Raw genomic sequence first — 19,393 nt, 5'->3', positions numbered from 1 at the left:
ACCAAAAAATATCCTGCCTTCTTTTAAACACAATGTAATTCAAAATCAACTCCAGCATCAGAGTGCAACAAAACGTGGCCATTTTACTAGTGCGGTCGCTCAAGAGTCGTAACCCTTCTCTGCTGAAGTGCTATTTGCAATGAATTAATAGATGCTACCTTTCAAGAAAATGCTATGTCTTGTCACTTCAAGTTTTAAACTGAACTATAAGGCTTTCCTTGGGTGCCATGGTGACACAATAGGTAGTGCTATTGCCCCATAGCTCCTGAGGGTTTTGACGTGAGTTTGTTTGCACATTCTCCCTGTTTTTGTGGGGGTTTTCTCTTGGTGCTCCTAACACACTATCAAGACATGAATTGGTGACTGTAAATTGCGCTTACTGTGTGTGTGTGACTGCCCTGCAACATCCTGCCCAGGGTATATCCTGCATTGGCATGTGCTCTCTGGAAAAGCCTTGGACCACCAGAACCCTGCACTGGACAAGAGGTTCGTTATAATGGATGGAAAAGCCCTCCTTTGTCTTCTCATTTTTTTTTATAGCACTTTACACTTTTGTTTCAGGGCTCATTAATATGATAGAGCAGAGACTTACACTTTGATAAATGTCACAAGCTTTCTGAGGGATGCTTGCAAGTCAAGCCCTCAGGGGAAGGGGTCTGCTTGTGTGGTTCTTGGATGTCACCATTTTCAATTGAAATTTCAATTCTTGTAATTTTTGTACAACTTTTCGCATGTGAGTTGATAATGTGAATTTGAGGGTTCAATTAAATTTAGGTAATATGAGCATTTACTATGAAAGGAAAGCTTGTATTTTAAAGTTCATTATTTCAGACCTGACCGAGAAAGTGTACGTCCAAATATTAACATGGGCAGGCTGTCACGCAATTATTTCAGATGATTATTTATGAACTTTTGGTCACATTTTTGACTGTGTTAATTCAGGATTCCACTGTATGATGACTTCCTGTGACTCACAGTAACGTACTATTTAAATATTTTCTTTAAATGTAAACCTTCCCTATGAAAGGCACTTAAGACCCCAGAAGTAGTTTGCCAGCATTTGAAGTCTTGCTTATATGACTGCTGCAAAACTGTACTACTTTGTATAAGAGGAGAAGGGAAGTTCATTTTCAACAACATTCCTATAGTGTACAGTTATTGTGACTTCTGTGTCCTCCCATCACACTGTGGTGTCCATTTCATATTTGGACCTTAATTGTGTAGCTACTTTGTGGTCTAGATAAATGTGATCTGGCTATCCATCCAATTTCAATAACTGCTTGTCCTAAGCAGGGTCATGGTGACCTGGAGCCTATCCTGGAACCACTAGCCAAAAGGCTGAGGATAGAACACCTGGTGGGTATGTACAGAAGAACTTGGCCAGAGCACCTTCAGCTTTACTTTTCTCTCTGCATGAACTATTTTAGGCAGGTAGGACAATTCTCTTTGAACACAGTCAACCAACAAAACCTTTATATTATGTTTACAGGTGCACACATGCAACACTAACAAAAACAGTGTAGCTCACAACTGATGCTTCAAGTGGTGACATTTGTTTAACCTCCCACTTAAAGCTGCTTTATAGACAGTACTTCTTGAAACCACTTCTTTTCACCTAGCCCCTACACAGTACCAGTCAAAAGTCTGTGTACATCTGGGCAACCTGCACAGAATAATGAAAGCGAAGTACCACACAAGTGCCCCACATCTCTGGAAACTGCTGCAGAAAAGCCGAGAAGACGTGTTGCCTCATTTCCTGCTTGTGCTTTTCAATGTGGGGAAGAAAAAAGTGTCCAGCTCACACCTTTGACTAGTACTGTAGATGTTGCCAAAGGGCAATCATACGGGGCTGCACAGGAATCCAGTAATTAAAAATTACAAGAAAAACACAGCATTTCAATGCAATCACTGGGTATTTCCACACCGGGACTGTGGGGTAAATATTGAGCCAGACTCTGTTGTGCAGCAACGCGCAGCGCTGCACTGAAGACTGATGCCGCTGTGTTCAGGAAGCACAACACCCTATTTACAGTGAATGCTATCACGCAATGTGGTGAAAAGTGTCCTTGTCAAGAAAGCCTTCATGGTTAGGATCACAGTAACCAAGTAAAACATTATACGCAACAAAGATATTGTAAATTTACTGACGGTGTAAACAGCACGAGGGGGACGTGTTCCCCCGTTGTCAGGGCTGGTTGAGACCCGCTGTTCATTTGCAGAGAGACCTATAGTGGTCAAAGCTCACTGCATAGGCAGACATCACCTTTTTGAACTCCTCCAGAGGACAGTAGATACCACTGCAGCCTGGGAGCAGCTGGTCCTTAAAACACAGGACAAAGGAGACTCGTAACATTAAAATCGGTATCAGTATTACAGGTGCATACTGAGTAAGGATACATTTTTAACAAAGTTAAAGTTCAAGAATGAACCTGTTACAATACTTTTAAAGAAGGTATTAAGTCTCAATGTTCTACTAATTACATTGGAAAAAACTGATAAAGTATCACTTTGTCAGTAATAATTACAAGAATAATAATTAGAAAAAGATCAGCTGGTTAGAAATTCTGAAAAATTAGTCCTTCAGTCTTATGTGCTTCTAGCTCATATCGAATCCCAGGGCATACCTTGCCAACATACGAAACTTTGACAAAGGCCTCCTTGGTTTTGCGGTGCTGATGGAGCTCCAGGGTAATGTCCGCAGCAAAGGGTGGCCATTTCATGTCAAAGATTCCCAGCGCCATCAGACAAGGCATCAGAGTTGTGTCGTGGACAGAGTAGAGGAACAGCTTCCTGAAAGAACAGGCCCACTTTCGGGTCATTACTCTTACGAGTGCGGAGGGATAAAATAAAGGTCTAGATGTCCACCTGATAGGATACAGGACAAGCCTGGGGACATAATTCACAAATTTGGTGAATAGCATGAGTTATTGTCTCTGTATTTTAACAAAAAGAGTGCAACATGGCCACCTAGTGGACAAGCTCCTTTTTAAACGCTCGTTTCCTCGACTGTAGCTCGGAACTGCATCGATCCACTCGCAGTCAGACTCATACTTTGCTGTGTATGAACTTAATTCTCACCTTGATCGTGCCGATGGCATCCCCTGAATTTTATCCTCAATGTTGCTAATCAGTGCATGAAGAAGAGGTCCAACACTGAGCTGAAGGCTTTTTCTGAAATTGACAAAAGGTAATACCGTACATATTTTCAATAAGAAGTTTCATTTAATTTTTTTTGGCAGACCCTTTCCTCAGCTCTTGACCTCCATCACTCTGTAAGTTCAAGCCTGGTTACTTCTCCATCCTATCCTTGCCCCTTCCTGCCCCTATGCAACATTGCCATGGTTTCCCTCCCTCTCTTTCAACTCACGCCTTGCTTGGCTCATAGATGTGATACATCATCTCCACAGCTCTCTGCTCCACTGTGCTTCTCCACCTGTCCAACACCGGTGGACTCGGTAGGCCATGGACCTGCAAGGAGCACAGAGAAAGATGCGTGGTTACAAAGATGAACTCTGAAAACTGAAAGAGTTGAGAGAGTGAGAGTTAGGAGAAGAGATGAACACAAATATGCACATCAAATCAAGACAAAACAACAAACACTGCATGAATTTTTGAACGTGGAAAAGGCACCTCTCTGGCGATCATGTCATCCCGTATGACGACAAAGTCAACCTTTTGGTGCGCTGTGATGCCCAGGTCACTCTGGATGTTCCTGAGGTCAGCAGCAATGTCCGGGAGCTTCGAGGACTCAGCCCAGCGAGGACTGAGAAAAGACACAGAGGGAAAGTGAACCAAGTGCAGCTGAGCACTACAGACAAGCAGATACAGCTTTACCTGTTACTCACCCGCCTAGCAATTTGAGCAGTTGACAGCTGTCGTAGTTGGGGTACAGGATCTCATTTTCAGCCTCTGTGGTCAAGATGGTCACAGGGTCTAAGAGTAAGGGAGGTGGAAGATGCACGAGTCAATACTAACATTAACATGCGCGTTGCCACATTTTTCATCAGGCGCAAACCCTTAACATCACAACCTTTACTGCGCACAGGCGGGTTTTACCTTTCTGTTTCTGCTGGAACAGTCCAGCCACCAGACATCTGGCAGACTCTATTGTCCTCACAATGTTGGTGGAACGGACGCTGCATAACAAGCAGAAGAACCATATACTGCATTTTTTCACTAAAACCCATCTTCCACAGATACAGCAAATTTAGCAAACCTCTATAAAAACCACAGATTTTTGCATGAAACATTGTAAATGATGACCAGGCCCTGGAGAATGTCCTTAATACTCATTGAAAGACTACAGAAACTCTGTGTGCGCTCATTAGAATGACTTCATGCAGTGTACTCACAGGACCTCAGCAGGGCTGAAATAGGGTGTGAGAAAGGGGAAATCCTCAATGTATGTCTTCCTCAGTCTCTCACCCAGATCATACAGTTGTTGCATGCCCAATGTTGTCAGCTGACCAGAAAATGTCCCTCCCTGGCACAGAGTGAAGATCAAAGGTCAAGAATGGAAGTTTAAAAAAAAATAAATCACAGAAAAACAACTTTTAGTACTACTATCACCATATATACCTCGGCAAACCAAAGTCTTCGAGCTCAGACCTATTTCAGCAGCATATTTCCATTTCCTCTCATGAACATATATTACACAGCTATGTGAGATATTTTTATTCTCAAGACTCACACTGAGTATCTTGGCCCTGTATTTGTCCTCTAACGGGGCTGGTGGCTGAGGGCCTCCACTCAAGTCTGTTACGACATAATCAACTTGAGTGTGGACTGGAGCTTTCAGAAGGTTAGGGGCCCACTGTGCCTGTTGGAGGTGGAGTAAAACAGAAGCAATCGCAGATTTTTAAACACATCAAAATTTTAAAAATTCAAAATCTGACATTCTTCTTCCTCTGCAGAACTTCCATTAATACTGCTCTTGGAAACATCACTCATTCACCTTCAACCACTGTGAAGAACCTTGGACGAGCCTTTCATAATTCTCATCTCTTCATTGACCCTAACCTAACGTTTCTTGCTCAACATCACCTGAAAGACCCGTCCCTTCCTCATGACCTATGCCAATTCCCCATTAAAGAAGTTTTTTTTTTTCCTCTCCAACTGCTGTAACTCCCTTCGGGTGATGCTTCCTGCATCCGTCTTCTCCAACTCATCCAGAACGGGTTTGCTTCTGTAATGTACACTGTTCTTCACTACCAACGTACTGTTCCTCCACTCTTTCCACTGCTGTCCATACTGCACATGATTTTTCTGGGTGACCGCAGCGTTGACCGTAACAGCATCCATTCAGATATTATAAATGCTGTATGCTGTAATTAGCAGGGATCATCTTACACCTTACGGCCTACCTCCAGCACGTCAGGTATGGACTTCAGCGGCGTGCGGGCGCCGTGCCGGAAGAGGACTTGAACCAGCTTGAGTTCATAGTGAACGTCCTGACCTCGGCTTTCGCGGAGACCATCGGGATGCGTCTGCGCCGCTTTATTACTCCTCTGTGCCCAAAGCACTGAGCTGAGCGCCATGGAGCCCAGGACACCGGCTCCGATCCAGAGGGGCCTCATCTGACACCTGGAGGGACACAGAAGCGCAGTGAGGGCAACAAAGACTTGGGTGCAAAGGGGCACCTGGCTGGTCCACAAGGAGAGGCTCTATTACACTTACAGGAAATTAAAGAAGAGCAGCTACTGCAAGGGGATCATTAAAATACGTATAACTGGTACAATAGAGATTACTAAAGGAGTGTGACTGCTTCAGTAGATACAGATACATATATGCGGCTGATTCATTATCACGGTCAACATATTTTTTTTTATATTATCTGCATAGTCTACTCTGCGCTGTCGACCGTCCCGTCCGTTAAATTAAACTTATTTCCACGACTGACTCTTGAGCGAATATAACTTAATAAAAAGGCTATGTCACGCTGAGTGTATTTCGCCGCTACGAAGCGAAGGTCCCGGCGTACGGACCTCGTATATTAATATTACAGATATAAATACTGTTGTTGTTATTCTGGCGCCGAACCGACTACTACTAGTGCTAAGTCTTCGATACAACTTATGGCACGTGCAGCTGAACTCACTTATTTCTAAGTATTCGTGGTAAAATGACTCTTTTAATTTTTAGTCATTTAGTTCTTACAGAACCGTTCGCAGATATTTCTTACTCGGAAACTCCGAATTCAGCGACACCGCACGAGACGTAGGCAAACCGGCTCCTGGTACTTGTAGTCCTTTAGTGTATAACCTACGAGGAACCGGAAAGCATGCCCTAATTACAGCTTGTTCAATGAGCGCAAACGTATTTCCATTAAAAACTACATTTCCCAGAAGCATATTTGAAAGCTGGGAGTGCTCAGTTCCATTTCCGCTTTTTCTACGCAAGCCGGTTTTTATTCTTATCGTAATACGGTAGTGCTGTAACTTGTAAGTACTCGGAAATATTACTGTTAAAAGTTCCATTTAAAGTAAAGTTAAATTATTGATTTAAATTAGTAAGTGAGGTCACAGCTTTTTACCTTTCATCTGGTAGAGTTACAGGAACCCCATTGTGATTGTATAGAACTGAGGTTCTCTGTAACTGAAATGGTAAACAATTTTTAAAGGGCCCTTTTTTCTCATTTTACTAAGGGCTCTAAATTAGAGTCTAATGACTAGATGATATCCTGCCCACTCTCATACTTTCTTCTCACATCAAGATGACAGCCTTAATGTTTGATTCCTCTGAAAGCCCACTTTACTATCATTCTAAGAAGCTGCTTTGCTCTGCCAGTGTAACTCACTGGACAGGTGTCAAGTTAGGTAGTGCTTCCTTTGGGACATGGAGGACATCAACATGAAGTAGTAGTCAGCATTCGCACCAAAACAGCTGACATCACTAGTTTATGGCTGCTAAATAAATGTTTAATGTACCTACTAATGGACTACCATAGATGGCACAGTGAGTAGCACGCTGCTGTCTCATAGTATAGCACCTGGGTGGTGCAAGAGGGCATGAGTTTGATCCCTGCTCAGTCTGCTTTACATTTATTTACTTAGCAGACGCTTTTCTCCAAAGCAACTTCCAACGAACTCTATGTAGTGTTACAAGCCCACACACCTTATTCACCAAGGTGACTTACACTGCTAGATACGCTACTTACAATGGTCACTCATCCATACATCAGTGGAACACACTTTCTCTCTGTCACTCACACACTGTGGGTGAACCTAAGCAGCATGTCTTTGGACTGTGGAAGGAAACCAGAGCACCCAGAAGAACCCCACGCAGATACGGGGAGAACATGCAAACTCCACACAGACTGAGCGGGGATCAAACCCACGTCCTCTCGCACCACCCAGGCGCCGTGAGACAGCAACACTACTTGCTGTGCCCACTGATGTATGGGTGAGTGACCCAATCTAAGTAGTGTATCTAGCAGTGTAAATCACCTTAGTGAATACAGTGTGTGGGCTGATAACGCTACATAGAGTTTGTTGGAAGTTGCTTTGGAGAAAAGCGTCTGTTAAATGAATAAATGTTAGCAAGGTGTCATTACTGGTGATACTGCAGTTTGCTTTGCAAGCAAGTTTCTTTCCTAATGTGTGAATACATTTACTCATGTTTATGTCTAAAGTAACTTACAATTATTTACCCATTTAGACTGCTGGGTAATTTTAGTGGAGCACTTTGCTTAAGGGTACTGTAGTTGGGATTTGAACCTGCAACCTTTAGGTCTAAAGGCAGCAGCTGCCCTGTAATGAGCAAACTTCACGTACACTGTGAGTGATGACTCTTGGCAGACAGATGAGTGCACACACGTCATGGGTAGGTATAGGGTGTACAGGGCAAGGTGGATACAGTACCGGGGTAAAAGGAGTTACTGTCAAAAACTGCTCTGAAAGGTGCAGGTTTCCCATAATTCTAACTCATTATTACCATCGTCTGGTTGTGAATATGAGTATTTCTTCTCAGATTTACTGTGTCTATATGAAGTCCACTGTGACTTGATGAGTAGATGTTGCAGTATCCATGAAACATTTGGAAACAGCAAAGAATCTGCTCAGTTAAATGAGTGTACAAATTTATTACTTTTTTATATCACAGTAACATGTCAAAAATTCTTAATGTATTCAGAGGGAAGATGAATGTGGCTGTGTTAGAAAAAAGGCAGCAGTGTAAAGTGTGCTGAAGTTCTTACAAGGTCACTTGTGATCCGTAGTATGTAGTCCGAATGAAATAATCCTTCATTATGGATCACTGTCTGCATTGGTACACAAAGACAGTCCAGGTAGTGAAAAAGAAAAGTATTTGTAAAACTGGACTATGCAATAAAGAATGTAATGTTACAAAATAACAATTTTATAAGACAATTAAAGCAATATAATTAAAAAAGCAATAAAAAATTTACACAAATAGTTTATAGCATGTCATTAGATTATCCAAGTAAATTTTTCATTTACTAGGCTCCACATGTTCGCATTTCATTAATCGCTCTCTGATGTTTTGTAACAGAAAAATTTAGCTCAATGGGATCTACCGTGCATGTATTCATTTAGGTGATGGTTTTGCTCAAAGCAGCTTGCAATGATCTACCCATTTATGCAGTTGGGAAATGTCCTGGAGCAATGCAGATGAAGGACACTTCACCCGGAGGTGGGATTCAAACCTATGAAGTCCAGAGGCCGTAGCTTTAACTACTACACCACCTCCTGCCCCACAAATCAATATTGTGTAATGTCTTACTTTAATAATACTTTGTTCAATTTCTGTTTCAATATGAGCGCACAACAATGAAGGTACCGGTGTGAGAAAATAACATTCATGTGTAAATTACAACCTCACTAACTGTATTTCATGCAAGTAGACAAAACAGTAAAATAATGTTTATGTTTTTAAATTTAGAAACCCTTCAGTTGTAAAACAAAAATACAGTTTTTTTTTTTTGGAGGCATGTCCTCAGCACATTTTCTACAGGGAACAGTGTCAAGATAAAAAGTAATTATATTTTGTTTTTTTTTTTTTAAACTGATTTTGTCAGGCTTAAATCCTTTTTCTTGAGCTTCATAAGTAAATGAATATCCTCTAACTCCATATTTTCCATGTACACATGCATATAAAGGTAAACCACATTTCTTGCATTATCAATGAATTCAAAAAAATGTAATCAAATTACAAAATCTTCCTTTAAATGCAACACAATTATAATACATACTTATCCTTCAAAAATCGCAAAATAAATGTAAAAATAAGAAGTAATAAATGATTGGATACATAGTGAAGTCTGCGTATACCCAATGTGGGAAGTGCTTAAACAATGAACAGTAAGCCTAGTTTATAGGCAATTTATTCTACCCTTTGTTTTTTGGTCCATAACCTTTATGTTGACAAAGTCAATGTGTGGAAAACAGAATCTCAGAAGGTGATGCCTCTGCCTAGCGCAGTTACTGTACTTGTTAGTGCTGGAGTTAAAAACTAACCCATTATTCACATAATGGGATTGATTTGATCTGAGAAATCACGCCATTCGGTGAATTCCCATTGTGAGGGTTGTCGTGTTATTAAAGCTGTTTCAGTTATTTAATAATTGAGTTAATAGTTACGTGTTTATAGTTTACCTCTACAAGCTAGTATTACACAGCAGTAGGTAGTGCTGTAGTTAGAGCCTTGCGCTGAAAGGACCTGGGTTTGAATCTGATTCTCACTGTAATACCCTACAGCAAAGTGTACTTACCCTGAATTGCTCCCAGAAAATTACCTTGTTGTATAAATGGGTAAATAACTGTAAGTAATTTAACAATGAAAGTCACTTTGGAGAAAAGCTTCGACTAAATTCATTAAATTAAAATTAAAGCAGTAGTGATTTAAATTTACCTTAATCAATGTTTTTGATTGGTGGAGGTTCACAATGTGTTAGAAGCACAAAGAATAGAACTGGTGTTATTGTGGAAGAAGTATGACTGTGTTAATAAACTTGTTGAATAGAGAAGGATATCTGTCGCTATTTAGTGCCTGTGTTAAAAGAGTCCAACCAGCACCACTGAAATGCAACTTGTACACTAGTGGACGTTGTTTCAAGCGTAAAATAGATGTTAATCCGCTAGATTTAGCCAGAAAATATCCAGACTCAACCGCTGACAGACAAAGACCTTTTGGATTTGAAATATAAAGTGTATCTGTGTCCTAAAGTGTCTGATACATGTGCCTGATATATGCTGTTATACAGAATAAAATAGCTGTTGAAGGAAAATGACTACATAACAAAAATGCTGTACAAAATAATAAATGTTTGTATATTTTAGTGTGTGAGTGACAGAGAGAGTGTGTTCCACTGATGTGTGGATGAGTGACCCATTGTAAGTAGTGTACCTAGCAGTTTAAGTCACCTTGGTGAATAAGGTGTGTGGGCTGATATCACTACATAGAGTTCATTGGAAGTAACTTTGGAGAAAAGTGTCTGCTAAATAAATAAATGTAAATGTATTTTCATATGGTGTTGTATTGGTTTCTCTTGTGCTGGACCCTGTTATAAGAGGGGTGGGTGTATACTCACAAGTTGTTAATATATGTGTTTTTGTTGAATGAGATTTAAAATTCAAGCCTTGAAAAAGCACCACTGAAGTCTCCCGAATCAGTGATTAAAGGTCCATTTTGGTGGTTTTGTAACAGATAGGAAATGTGTTGGGCATGAATTATATGATTTCAGGGTATTGCACTGTAATGAAAAAACTACAACATTAATTTCATCATTTCTTCTAATGTTAAACCTGACCAGTCATTTCCTCTATGAGGAGCCGTCATGTTTATTAGTCTTAGATGATGGGCCCACGTAGTCCGGCTGTCTCGTGGATCCGACACCCTTTCACAGTCCCGTTGCTTCTAGTGAAATGTGGCCTGCACTCCCAGAAGAGAGGTCTTTTCAACTCTTTCTTACAGCCAGAACCAGCACCAGGCCTCACTCTTAGGCTCCCTGATCTATATTGCCAGATCGTCAGGCCGTACCCGGCCGCTGGAGCTGCTGGTCTTGCTGAGGCGGCGTTTGTCCTTCATGAAGGCCCCGGAGAGCAGCTGGGGAGGGGTGCTGACATTGGGGACTTCGCCTGCCTGTGAATAGCTAGTCTGCAGGAAGTCTTCCACCTCCAGGTTATCGCGGCTGCAATGGCGCTCGGTGGCCAGGTTGGCCGAGTTCTGCTGATTGGCCATCCTGTTGTTGAACGGTGGGCAGCTGGGGTGGCCGTGTGAGTGGGGGGATGCCATGGCTAAGCACTGGTTGAAGTCTGGAGGAGGGGTGCAGGCAAGTGACGGGTGGCTTGGGGTGTCGGGCTCTGCGGCGATTGCCACGGCTGCGGGCGCCTTCTTCCGGGCACGCGATTCAACGTAGGCTTTGAGGCAACGCTTGGATTGCTTCCAGGCCAGGTGGTACAGCTCCAGGATACTGAGGAAGAGTGAGATTCCTGCCACTGCCAGCATGAAGCCAATGAAGACGTTCTTCTCGGTGGGGCGGGACATGTAGCAGTTGACCGGGTTGGGGCAGGGTTTGGTGTCACACAGGTATAGGGCTCTGAGGAAGATGCCATAGATCATGTACTGTCCCACGATGAAGGTCACCTCCATGACTGTGCGGATCAGAATGCTGAGCACGTATGTCTTGAGCAGAGCCCCCCTGAGACGAACCTTCCCCGCAGCCTCACCCTTGCCGGGCTCCTTTTGCTCCAGGTAGTCTTTCTCCCCCCGACCCCCACCCTGGTCCTCCTCCTCCTCCCTTTGCTGCCGTTTCTCCTCCATTCGCACCGTGTGCATGGCGTGTCCCATGTAGATGAGGGAGGGGGTTGAAACAAACACAATTTGCAGGACCCAGTAGCGGATGTGGGCAATGGGGAAGGCCGAGTCGTAGCACACGTTGGTGCAACCCGGCTGCTCCGTGTCGCACATGAAGTCGGACTGCTCATCGCCCCAGGAGGATTCGGCTGCCGTGCCCAGCACCAGGATACGGAAGATGAAGAGGACAGTCAACCAGACCTTGCCAACAGACGTGGAGTGTTCCTGTACTTCTTCAAGGAAGTTCCCCAGAAGACTCCAGTCACCCATTACAGCTTACGGCAACCTTTTTTGGTTCCTGGGCAGAGTTAGCAGAAAAGAGAGAAGAGGAAAAGACTGATGACTCCGTGAAGAAGCTCAGTGTGATGCTGGATGACTCATTTACCTATAATTGACATGTGTTTGCTGGCCCAGACCTGTCACTGCCTCCTCTCTCTACCTCCTCTGCACAGGCACAAGGGACAGGATGTCTCATTCTCCCTGTCTCCTCTCTTCCCTTACTATCTTACAACTGTCTAAACATCTTTCCAGTTACTCATGATTTATCCCATAATATCTCGCTGTGTTCTTGGCGCCAGCTTGTGTAGAAAAGCCTTACTGCCAATGGGTTTTTTTTAATTGCCTTAATTATCTTATGCTAAATGATTGTTTAGTCCAGTCCTCAGGGATCTTGTATCAGTTGCATCACAAAATTTCAGATTTATGCAAAGATTTACATTTATAGTTACGTTTATTCATTTAGCAGACACTTTTCTCCAAATCTCAGAGAACAATACATCAGTACATTGTCTTGTACTGATGATATTATAACGTACTCATTATCATGAGTACATCACATCAAGCATTCGTAGCCATAACCGTCACGCCCGGGACCACGCCCCAGCCGAACGCACCTGGCAGGAATCAGCAAGGGGCGAGTATAAAGGAAGCCACACCATTGCTACCAAGTTGCGGATTCTCTATGAAACAACCGTCCACTTGGCGTTTGCAACCCGTAACCTTGATTCCTTCAACTACTCGCCCTACGTTCCACCCTCTTTTTCCCAGCCCTGCTTTCCTGCCTCAGTTCCAGACACCCTCAGTTTCAACCACAGCTCTGACCTACGGCGATGGACTCGGATTTGCCCCGAGGACAACGTTTGCTCCTCGGTTGCTTGACGTACGCCAGTCCCCGACCACGATTCCCATTTTTGCGCTTCGGTTCCCGCGCTTCGGTCTTACCGTCTATCTCCTGGCTTTGTGTTCGTGACAATATCCTTGTAAGCACCTTATGTTGTACAAGGCTTCTTTGGACAAAGGTGTCAGATTAACAAATAAATAATCCAAGCAGCATATTACAGTGGAGGTTTTTAACTGCAAACTTTAACAGCTGTACACTTTGATTTCCACTATTAATTTTTTCCTGAAGTTCATCCTATACATCTACTCAGTCTCAGATCCTTCTTGACTCGTGTGCTCCCCCTTTACCACGTACTGGCAGCATTTTCTATTTAAAATTCACACCAGCTCAGCAGTAAAGGACCTATCACCATTATTACTCACACCATGTTCCAGTTATATCCCAACAGTGAGGGGCAAGCAAAAGGCATTTTCATTTCTGCTCTTTATTTCACAGGTACAATAATTCCCCAGTAGGGCAGCATGCTGGCGCAGCAGGTAGCGCTGCCTCGTCGCCCCTCGGCTGTTCAGGCTTGGGTTCGAATTTGGCTCCGTCTGTGCACAGCTTGCATGTTCCGCTCTTGTCTGTGTGGGTTTTTTCTAAGTGCTCAGGTTTCCTCCCACAGTCCAAAGATATGCAGTTCTGGTGAATTACTGAAACTCTAAAGTGTGTGTGTGTGTGTGTGTGTCTACCCTGTGATGGACCATTGTCCTGTCCAGGGTGTACCCTTCTAGACCAGCACCCAGTGATTCTGGCCTCCATGGTGCCGCAACCCTGACAAGGACAAGCTATCAATGACAGAGAGTGAGAATGCTACAAAACTGTCATACGATAATTAGGCAAACAATAATTACCTCCTTGGGATCCTACTGCATATTTGTAAACTAATGTACATATTTATTCTTTGACCTGAAAACCGCTGTCCTTTGTGGAAAAACGTGAGCCCACAGGTCTGCTCAGCTGTTCCTTATGGAGTGACATCGTCTCGTTCGTCTCACAGAGACCAGCGTCTGGCATGTGAAGTATCTGTATAAATAGAGCCTTCTCCCAGCGGAGGCTGTCCAAACTCGCTCGTCCAGGTCCAGGCCGAAATGAAAACTCTTCCCACAGCACATATTCCGAAACCTCTGGGAAAAACGGATGTCGGTCCGAGGAAGTTTATATACGAAGGAATAAATACATGTTGCTTGTCATCTTTGCATTGCTGAGGAGCAAGACTGGGCTGACTTCAGTTGTGTGAAGTGTGTCTTGAGATTCATATTGACTTGTATTCATTTAGCAGACACTTTTCACCAGAGCGACGTACATCTCATAGAAAATACAATGTGCGCTTTACATTAGCGGAAAGAGGGACTTAGATGCAGACGCCTGATACTTAAGTGCAGTTAGTTTGTTGCTTCCACCATACGAACCAACGTTCATCACACGAGTAGCTGCATAAAACTTTTTCCCAATATGGACGAGTATCCGCGAGATGTGCAGTCAATTCCTGAGGCACGGTGACCGCGGCTGCGTTTAGATCATGCCCTAGCTGAAATTGTTCACTTTTATATACTTTTTTCTATCTTTATAAAGTTTATCTTATTTTCCAGCCAGTTTGGCTTTGACTTTTATGATGCTGACAAACACACGTAGCACTTCATCACTGAAAGTTTATGCACATTTAACTGCGAACCGGAGGTATACTCTTAGCTCAAGACTCCCAAAGGTTTGCCTCTTCTTACTCGTATCGGTTTCTCTGTCATCGCCTTTTCCGAGTTCAGCTGGGGAATATTTTGCTTGGCAAACCACCGCTGTTCGTCGTACTTTATCTGCACCCGCGTCACCCCGGCACTGCAGTGGCACGCTCCCAGGAAAGCCACGACGATGGGTTTCACGGTAAATTCGACTCGGCGCGTTTCGGGCCGTTCAGTGTTCCTGGAAGTGGAGGGCTGCGAAACACTTGAACCCAGCTGCACCCGTCACGGTAGCACTGTGGCCTTTACCAGGTGGATTACTTTAGTTACACGCTCTGGGACAGAAGTCCAATCGATTTAAGCCCTAAATTAAGCCTTTGCTGTCCAGCCTGACCAAAGCCGCTTTGTTGCCCTGTATTGAAGCAAGACCCGGACTGGGAGCCGTGCCGTTTTGTTCATTCGCTCCCCTTATGTAGATGAAAACGGCACATGTTGTTCGCCATTTATACGGGGTGTTAAAACACATTTTCACAGCAAGGCAAGTTTTGCTACAGGAAACTCATTCTTTGATTCATTGTAGTTACTCAAAGATCAATACATTAATGAAAAGGTAAATGTTGCCTGTTTTCTGTACGTTTGCACCAAGATGAACTGATTTGCGTTCGTACTGTTCTTGTAGGTGCGAAAAAATAATTACATTTCCTCCTTCTCTAAGGCTTGGCAATTTCTAAAACGTTTATTTCTGTGTTACTTAGACATACAAAGCTGTATCCGGATTTAAAACACGGGTAACTTTTCTCACTGTGACACAGTACGACACTGAAAACAACACAAGTTATGGAGTATTATACCCCCGAATCAAGTGGAAAAGGTGAAATAATGAGGAGAATCTGACTTACCGCCCCTTACTGTGGAGCAGCATGGAACTTAGGCTGTAATCCATGAACTACCAACGCTCTGAAGCTCTTCCTCCGGACTTGGGTAAGAATCTGACCTTGAGGGTCTTGCTGTCTGAGTCCCCCTCGGTCGCCAGGACGAAAGGGATGAAAGCTCTTGAGCTCCAGGCAGAGAAGATGGGATGAGGGTGATTTGGGGAGGGGGGGGGAGAACGGCTGAGGACTGGGAAAAAAAATGGCCACAGCAAAAACAAGGACGGGAAACGTCCTGATATTGCACTGTGCCCGGTCCTGTACTTTGCTTAAGTAAGCAAGCTGTTTTATGTGATAATTTTATTATTGTGAATATGTGGAAGGAAACGTGTTATAAATTTGTGTCGAGGGTTACTTATGAGTTAGTCATTTCATATTAAACACCATCCTTCCTACACAAAGTCATAACCAAATTTCAAGATCTGTTATATTTACTAAAAAATTCATGTGATATAAGAAAAATATTAGGAGACTAATTTGCCTCTTAGATGAATAGATCTTGAATGTATCGTAACCGAACCTCGTTTTAGACGTTTTCAGTACAGCTGCTTCTTCCTTGAAAAACTTGTGCTGAGCCTGTAGTTTGGGAGCCCTTATTTCTGTGCACTAAACTATTGAAACTTTTAAACATGCGTCTTGGCGAAGGCCGTCAGTGTATAGATCTTTCACGTCTAAGCACATCCAGGCCTTGTTAGGCGGTCTGAGCAGCCTTGGTGGAATCTGATACAGATTTGACACTGGAAACTTCTCCTCCAGTGGAGCCTGCTGCCACTTGTGGGAACGGTATCTCGAATTCGCTGAGATGCGGAAGGAACGGAAGCATAGAAATATAGTTCTATTTTAAGGTCGCCGGGTTTCGGACGCTGTTGTTTTTTTCCCCTTTCTGTCTCGAGGAAGTCATCTGAAACAATATCATTTCCTGGTGACAAAGCACTTAATTGGGAACACCCCTCATAAGAGGTCTTGCAGGGTGAGGTTCGAGCAAAGAGGTCGTGATCCAGGTGAAGGGGGTGCTGAAAAAGCACAGCTTAGTAGCGGCTGAAACCCCATTGTGCCTGACACAATTCCCCCCGATAGCAATGCGGCCCCTGGTGCTCTCGGAGGAAACGGGCCTCACTGAATACCCACTCCTTCTGTTTGTGCTGGAATGAGGGGACAATTAGGAACACAATGCTGTGGGTGTACCACGCCGATCTCAAACAGCGTCCACTGAAAGACGCCAGGAAACACACGGTAACGGCGAGCGAAGCAGCGTGCCTGCACTTCGGCGCGCAAACCAGGCAGTCCCAAAATCTGTTTGGCCGAGCCCACAAGAACAGAGGCAGGAAGCGAACAATGAAATGCACAAATCAGTAATTCACTACTAGGAGTTTTTCCTGTTTTCCTGCAGCGAAGGTGGGACCTGAGGCTTTCGCACTGGAATTACTCCGCTTTGGGGCAGTAGGACGCAACAGCAGGGGGCAGGATTGACTTGTGTTTCTAACTGTAAACTTACCCCCAGAGGAGTAAATTTTTGGACATTTCCCGCCGTCAGTAGTCAGTGTGTACCGGGCGATATCTCAGCTGTGAAGCTGAATTCCCCTCTAATCTATAGGCCTGCTCCCAGGAAGAGTGACTTTCCGGGCTGAAGCTTTGAAGCTCTAACAACTTAACATTTGTAGGATGTTGAAGACAATCCAAGATTGCAATGTTTGCTACTGTTTTATGCCCTGCTGCCCCAGTCCCCGTTGCGCCACGTACCACGGCTGGCTTCCTTCCGAGGATCCTGAATCTGGGCATTGTTCTGCCCGCACCATAAGTGGCTCTGCCCGCTGTGGCATGCTCACAAAGGGTTGCTCACTTCATAAATATTTACAAAGCCCACTCATTTGTTCCAAGCGCTGAGACAGTGCGGACACTTGGATGAGTGTTCGCAGGAGAGATGCGTTGACTTGGCCAATGCAATAAAGCAGGCACCCTCTTTAGTTGCCATGGGTACCTGGGTCTTGTGTCCCAGAAGCAAGGTGAACCGTGTGGTCAGTAACTAACATGCTGCTGACTGGCGTTAAATGCCCAGAAGTTTGGATTTCCCTGAGTCCCATGGGACACAGTGTGAGCGTTGACCTAACACAACAGACACAACGTGATCGTATTATGTCCTTTTCAGTGCCGAGCCCCATTTAAGCACACAAACCAGACAGTATCCGGTGGCAACATGGTTGAAATGTTTCTGCATATCTGATGACAAATTTTAAAGATTAACTTTGGCAGTCTGTCTTTGTAAGATGCACAAGAGGTGTGGGCAATATAAAATGGATTGTTTTAGTCCTGAAAAGAACTGATGATTTGACAGCAAAGACCTTTGCAGGTCACATTTTAAGCCCCAAGGAATCTTATAAAGAACAACGGGCCCAAACTTGCATATAAACAAGAATTTTTTCCCCCTTGTTGCATTAATGGTCAACAGTCATGGATAAAGTAAATCACTGAAAGTCCTTTATTTATCAAGAGAAATATTGAATTTCTTACTTCTTGATTCTACTGCATTATGAAGCATATTCAGTTCAGAGCTGTCCAGCTGGGAGTAGCACTCAATAACAGAGGATCTGTCTGACTTGAGGTATTAAATCACAGGGACACCCAAGTAAATCTGAATGAAAGGTTTCACCAGAGTTTATTTCAGGTACGGAAAACTGGCAAAACACTGAGCCAAAACATTCTCTTAAAATGCTTCACTTGGCACTAAAAATTCACACACAACAGCCACTCTGGAGAATCGATTAAAGCACTCATTCAAAAGGACCATAGTATTGCTCCAAAACATTTGATCCTATTGCTTGTTCATGCACTTAAACACTCACTCTTTCAAAAGCAACTAAAAACATGCTTTAACCGTTTGCTCAAATGACAAAACCACTTTTGTTTTATACCAAAGTCCTTCATGCAAGGTTCTAATGGATTGCGACCCCACGACAAAGGATGATTCAGACCTTCTATTGAGAACACCAGGACCGAGGAACCTCCTGTAACCATCACATTGGTGGCAGATGAACCTGGAAAAACCTAGAGAAGCCACCCCTTCTCCACCCTACTGATGCACTAGAGGTAAATGATGGAGGAACCCCCTTTGTCACACACTACAGGTAGAGCGAGAGAGAACCTCCCTCCTCCAGCTCTATAGCAATACGGGTAGAATTCACTGATCTGTAGCTCCTTACAAGGAGTGCTATGCAAGGTAAACTGGTGCCAGTGGCAAGGCTGAATCCCTCTGACAACTCTCCGCCACAGGAACTGTCATATTTACCTGGAGGGCAGCGGCTCACACAACGCTGATGCTGCTGGATGTGGCACCTCAGAAATTGCCCAGGCAAAGCTCCGTGGTACAGAAAGGCACACTGGTGGAGGAGTGGTTGCGGGGAAGTTACCAGCAGCTGACGAACAGAGGCAGCTGTCTACAGTCCTACTGTTATTTAGAGCAGCAGTCAGCTTAGCAGGGATATAAATGCAATCTTATGCTGGGGGCATTGTAAGAAATGTCGGGCATTGCTACAGCATTTCCTCTCTCCCTCCCCCCCATCCCACGCCCTCTGACAACCCCCACCGCCCCTCTTGTCATTCTCGTAGTTCTCCTCCTCCTCCACTCCTTCCCTTTTTACCAGCATCCCCTCATATTTCAACCAGCCCCCATCACCCCTTGTTTGGCACCCCTCTCTGGTTCGATGAGAAGAAATCCTTCACAGAAAGGGAAGTGAGACTGTATTAGAAAACAATGGAAATTGTCCTTTAACTGCAGGTTTAATTGTCTCCCTCCACCCTTGTTCTATGATCTAGACACCAAT

At 43.9% G+C, this 19,393-nt stretch overlaps 2 protein-coding genes across 3 annotated transcripts; both read right to left on the bottom strand.

Moving 5' to 3' along the window:
• Positions 1–1,458: 1,458 nt before the first annotated feature.
• On the bottom strand, positions 1,459–6,249 carry LOC108920053 (lysophosphatidic acid phosphatase type 6-like). Of its 2 annotated transcripts, none has more exons than XM_018728510.1 (11): positions 6,182–6,249; positions 5,364–5,583; positions 4,691–4,819; positions 4,353–4,483; positions 4,057–4,136; positions 3,846–3,933; positions 3,631–3,763; positions 3,368–3,468; positions 3,079–3,171; positions 2,625–2,790; positions 1,459–2,320 (listed from the first exon to the last, which is right to left on the bottom strand). In XM_018728510.1, exons 2-11 carry the CDS (start codon positions 5,574–5,576, stop codon positions 2,210–2,212), a joined length of 1,245 nt encoding a protein of 414 aa, XP_018584026.1. In that variant the 5' UTR covers positions 5,577–5,583; positions 6,182–6,249; the 3' UTR covers positions 1,459–2,209. The 2 variants fall into 2 exon arrangements, with proteins under 2 accessions (XP_018584026.1, XP_018584027.1); XM_018728511.1 differs by lacking the exon at positions 6,182–6,249 and adding an exon at positions 6,098–6,173 and having other exon boundaries at positions 2,068–2,320.
• Positions 6,250–10,433: 4,184 nt separating this feature from the next.
• LOC108920012 (gap junction alpha-5 protein-like) lies at positions 10,434–19,064 on the bottom strand. The gene is made up of 2 exons (XM_018728454.2): positions 18,859–19,064; positions 10,434–12,109 (listed from the first exon to the last, which is right to left on the bottom strand). Exon 2 carries the CDS (start codon positions 12,079–12,081, stop codon positions 10,969–10,971), a length of 1,113 nt encoding a protein of 370 aa, XP_018583970.1. The 5' UTR covers positions 12,082–12,109; positions 18,859–19,064; the 3' UTR covers positions 10,434–10,968.
• Between the last annotated feature and the right edge of the window lie 329 nt (positions 19,065–19,393).

Source organism: Scleropages formosus, chromosome 14, assembly GCF_900964775.1.
Source record: "Scleropages formosus chromosome 14, fSclFor1.1, whole genome shotgun sequence".
NCBI classification, from domain to species: domain Eukaryota; kingdom Metazoa; phylum Chordata; class Actinopteri; order Osteoglossiformes; family Osteoglossidae; genus Scleropages; species Scleropages formosus.
This window is presented reverse-complemented; position numbering and strand designations above follow the sequence as displayed.

Coding starts and splice junctions, on each gene's coding strand:
- LOC108920012 (XM_018728454.2), bottom strand. CDS start 12,081: ATGGGTGACTGGAGTCTTCTGGGGAACTTCCTTGAAGAAGTACAGGAA.
- LOC108920053 (XM_018728510.1), bottom strand. CDS start 5,576: ATGAGGCCCCTCTGGATCGGAGCCGGTGTCCTGGGCTCCATGGCGCTC. Junction 4,820..5,363: donor CCATACCTGACGTGCTGGAG/GTAGGCCGTAAG, acceptor CACCTCCAACAG/GCACAGTGGGCCCCTAACCT. Junction 4,137..4,352: donor TTCAGCCCTGCTGAGGTCCT/GTGAGTACACTG, acceptor CTTGTTATGCAG/CGTCCGTTCCACCAACATTG.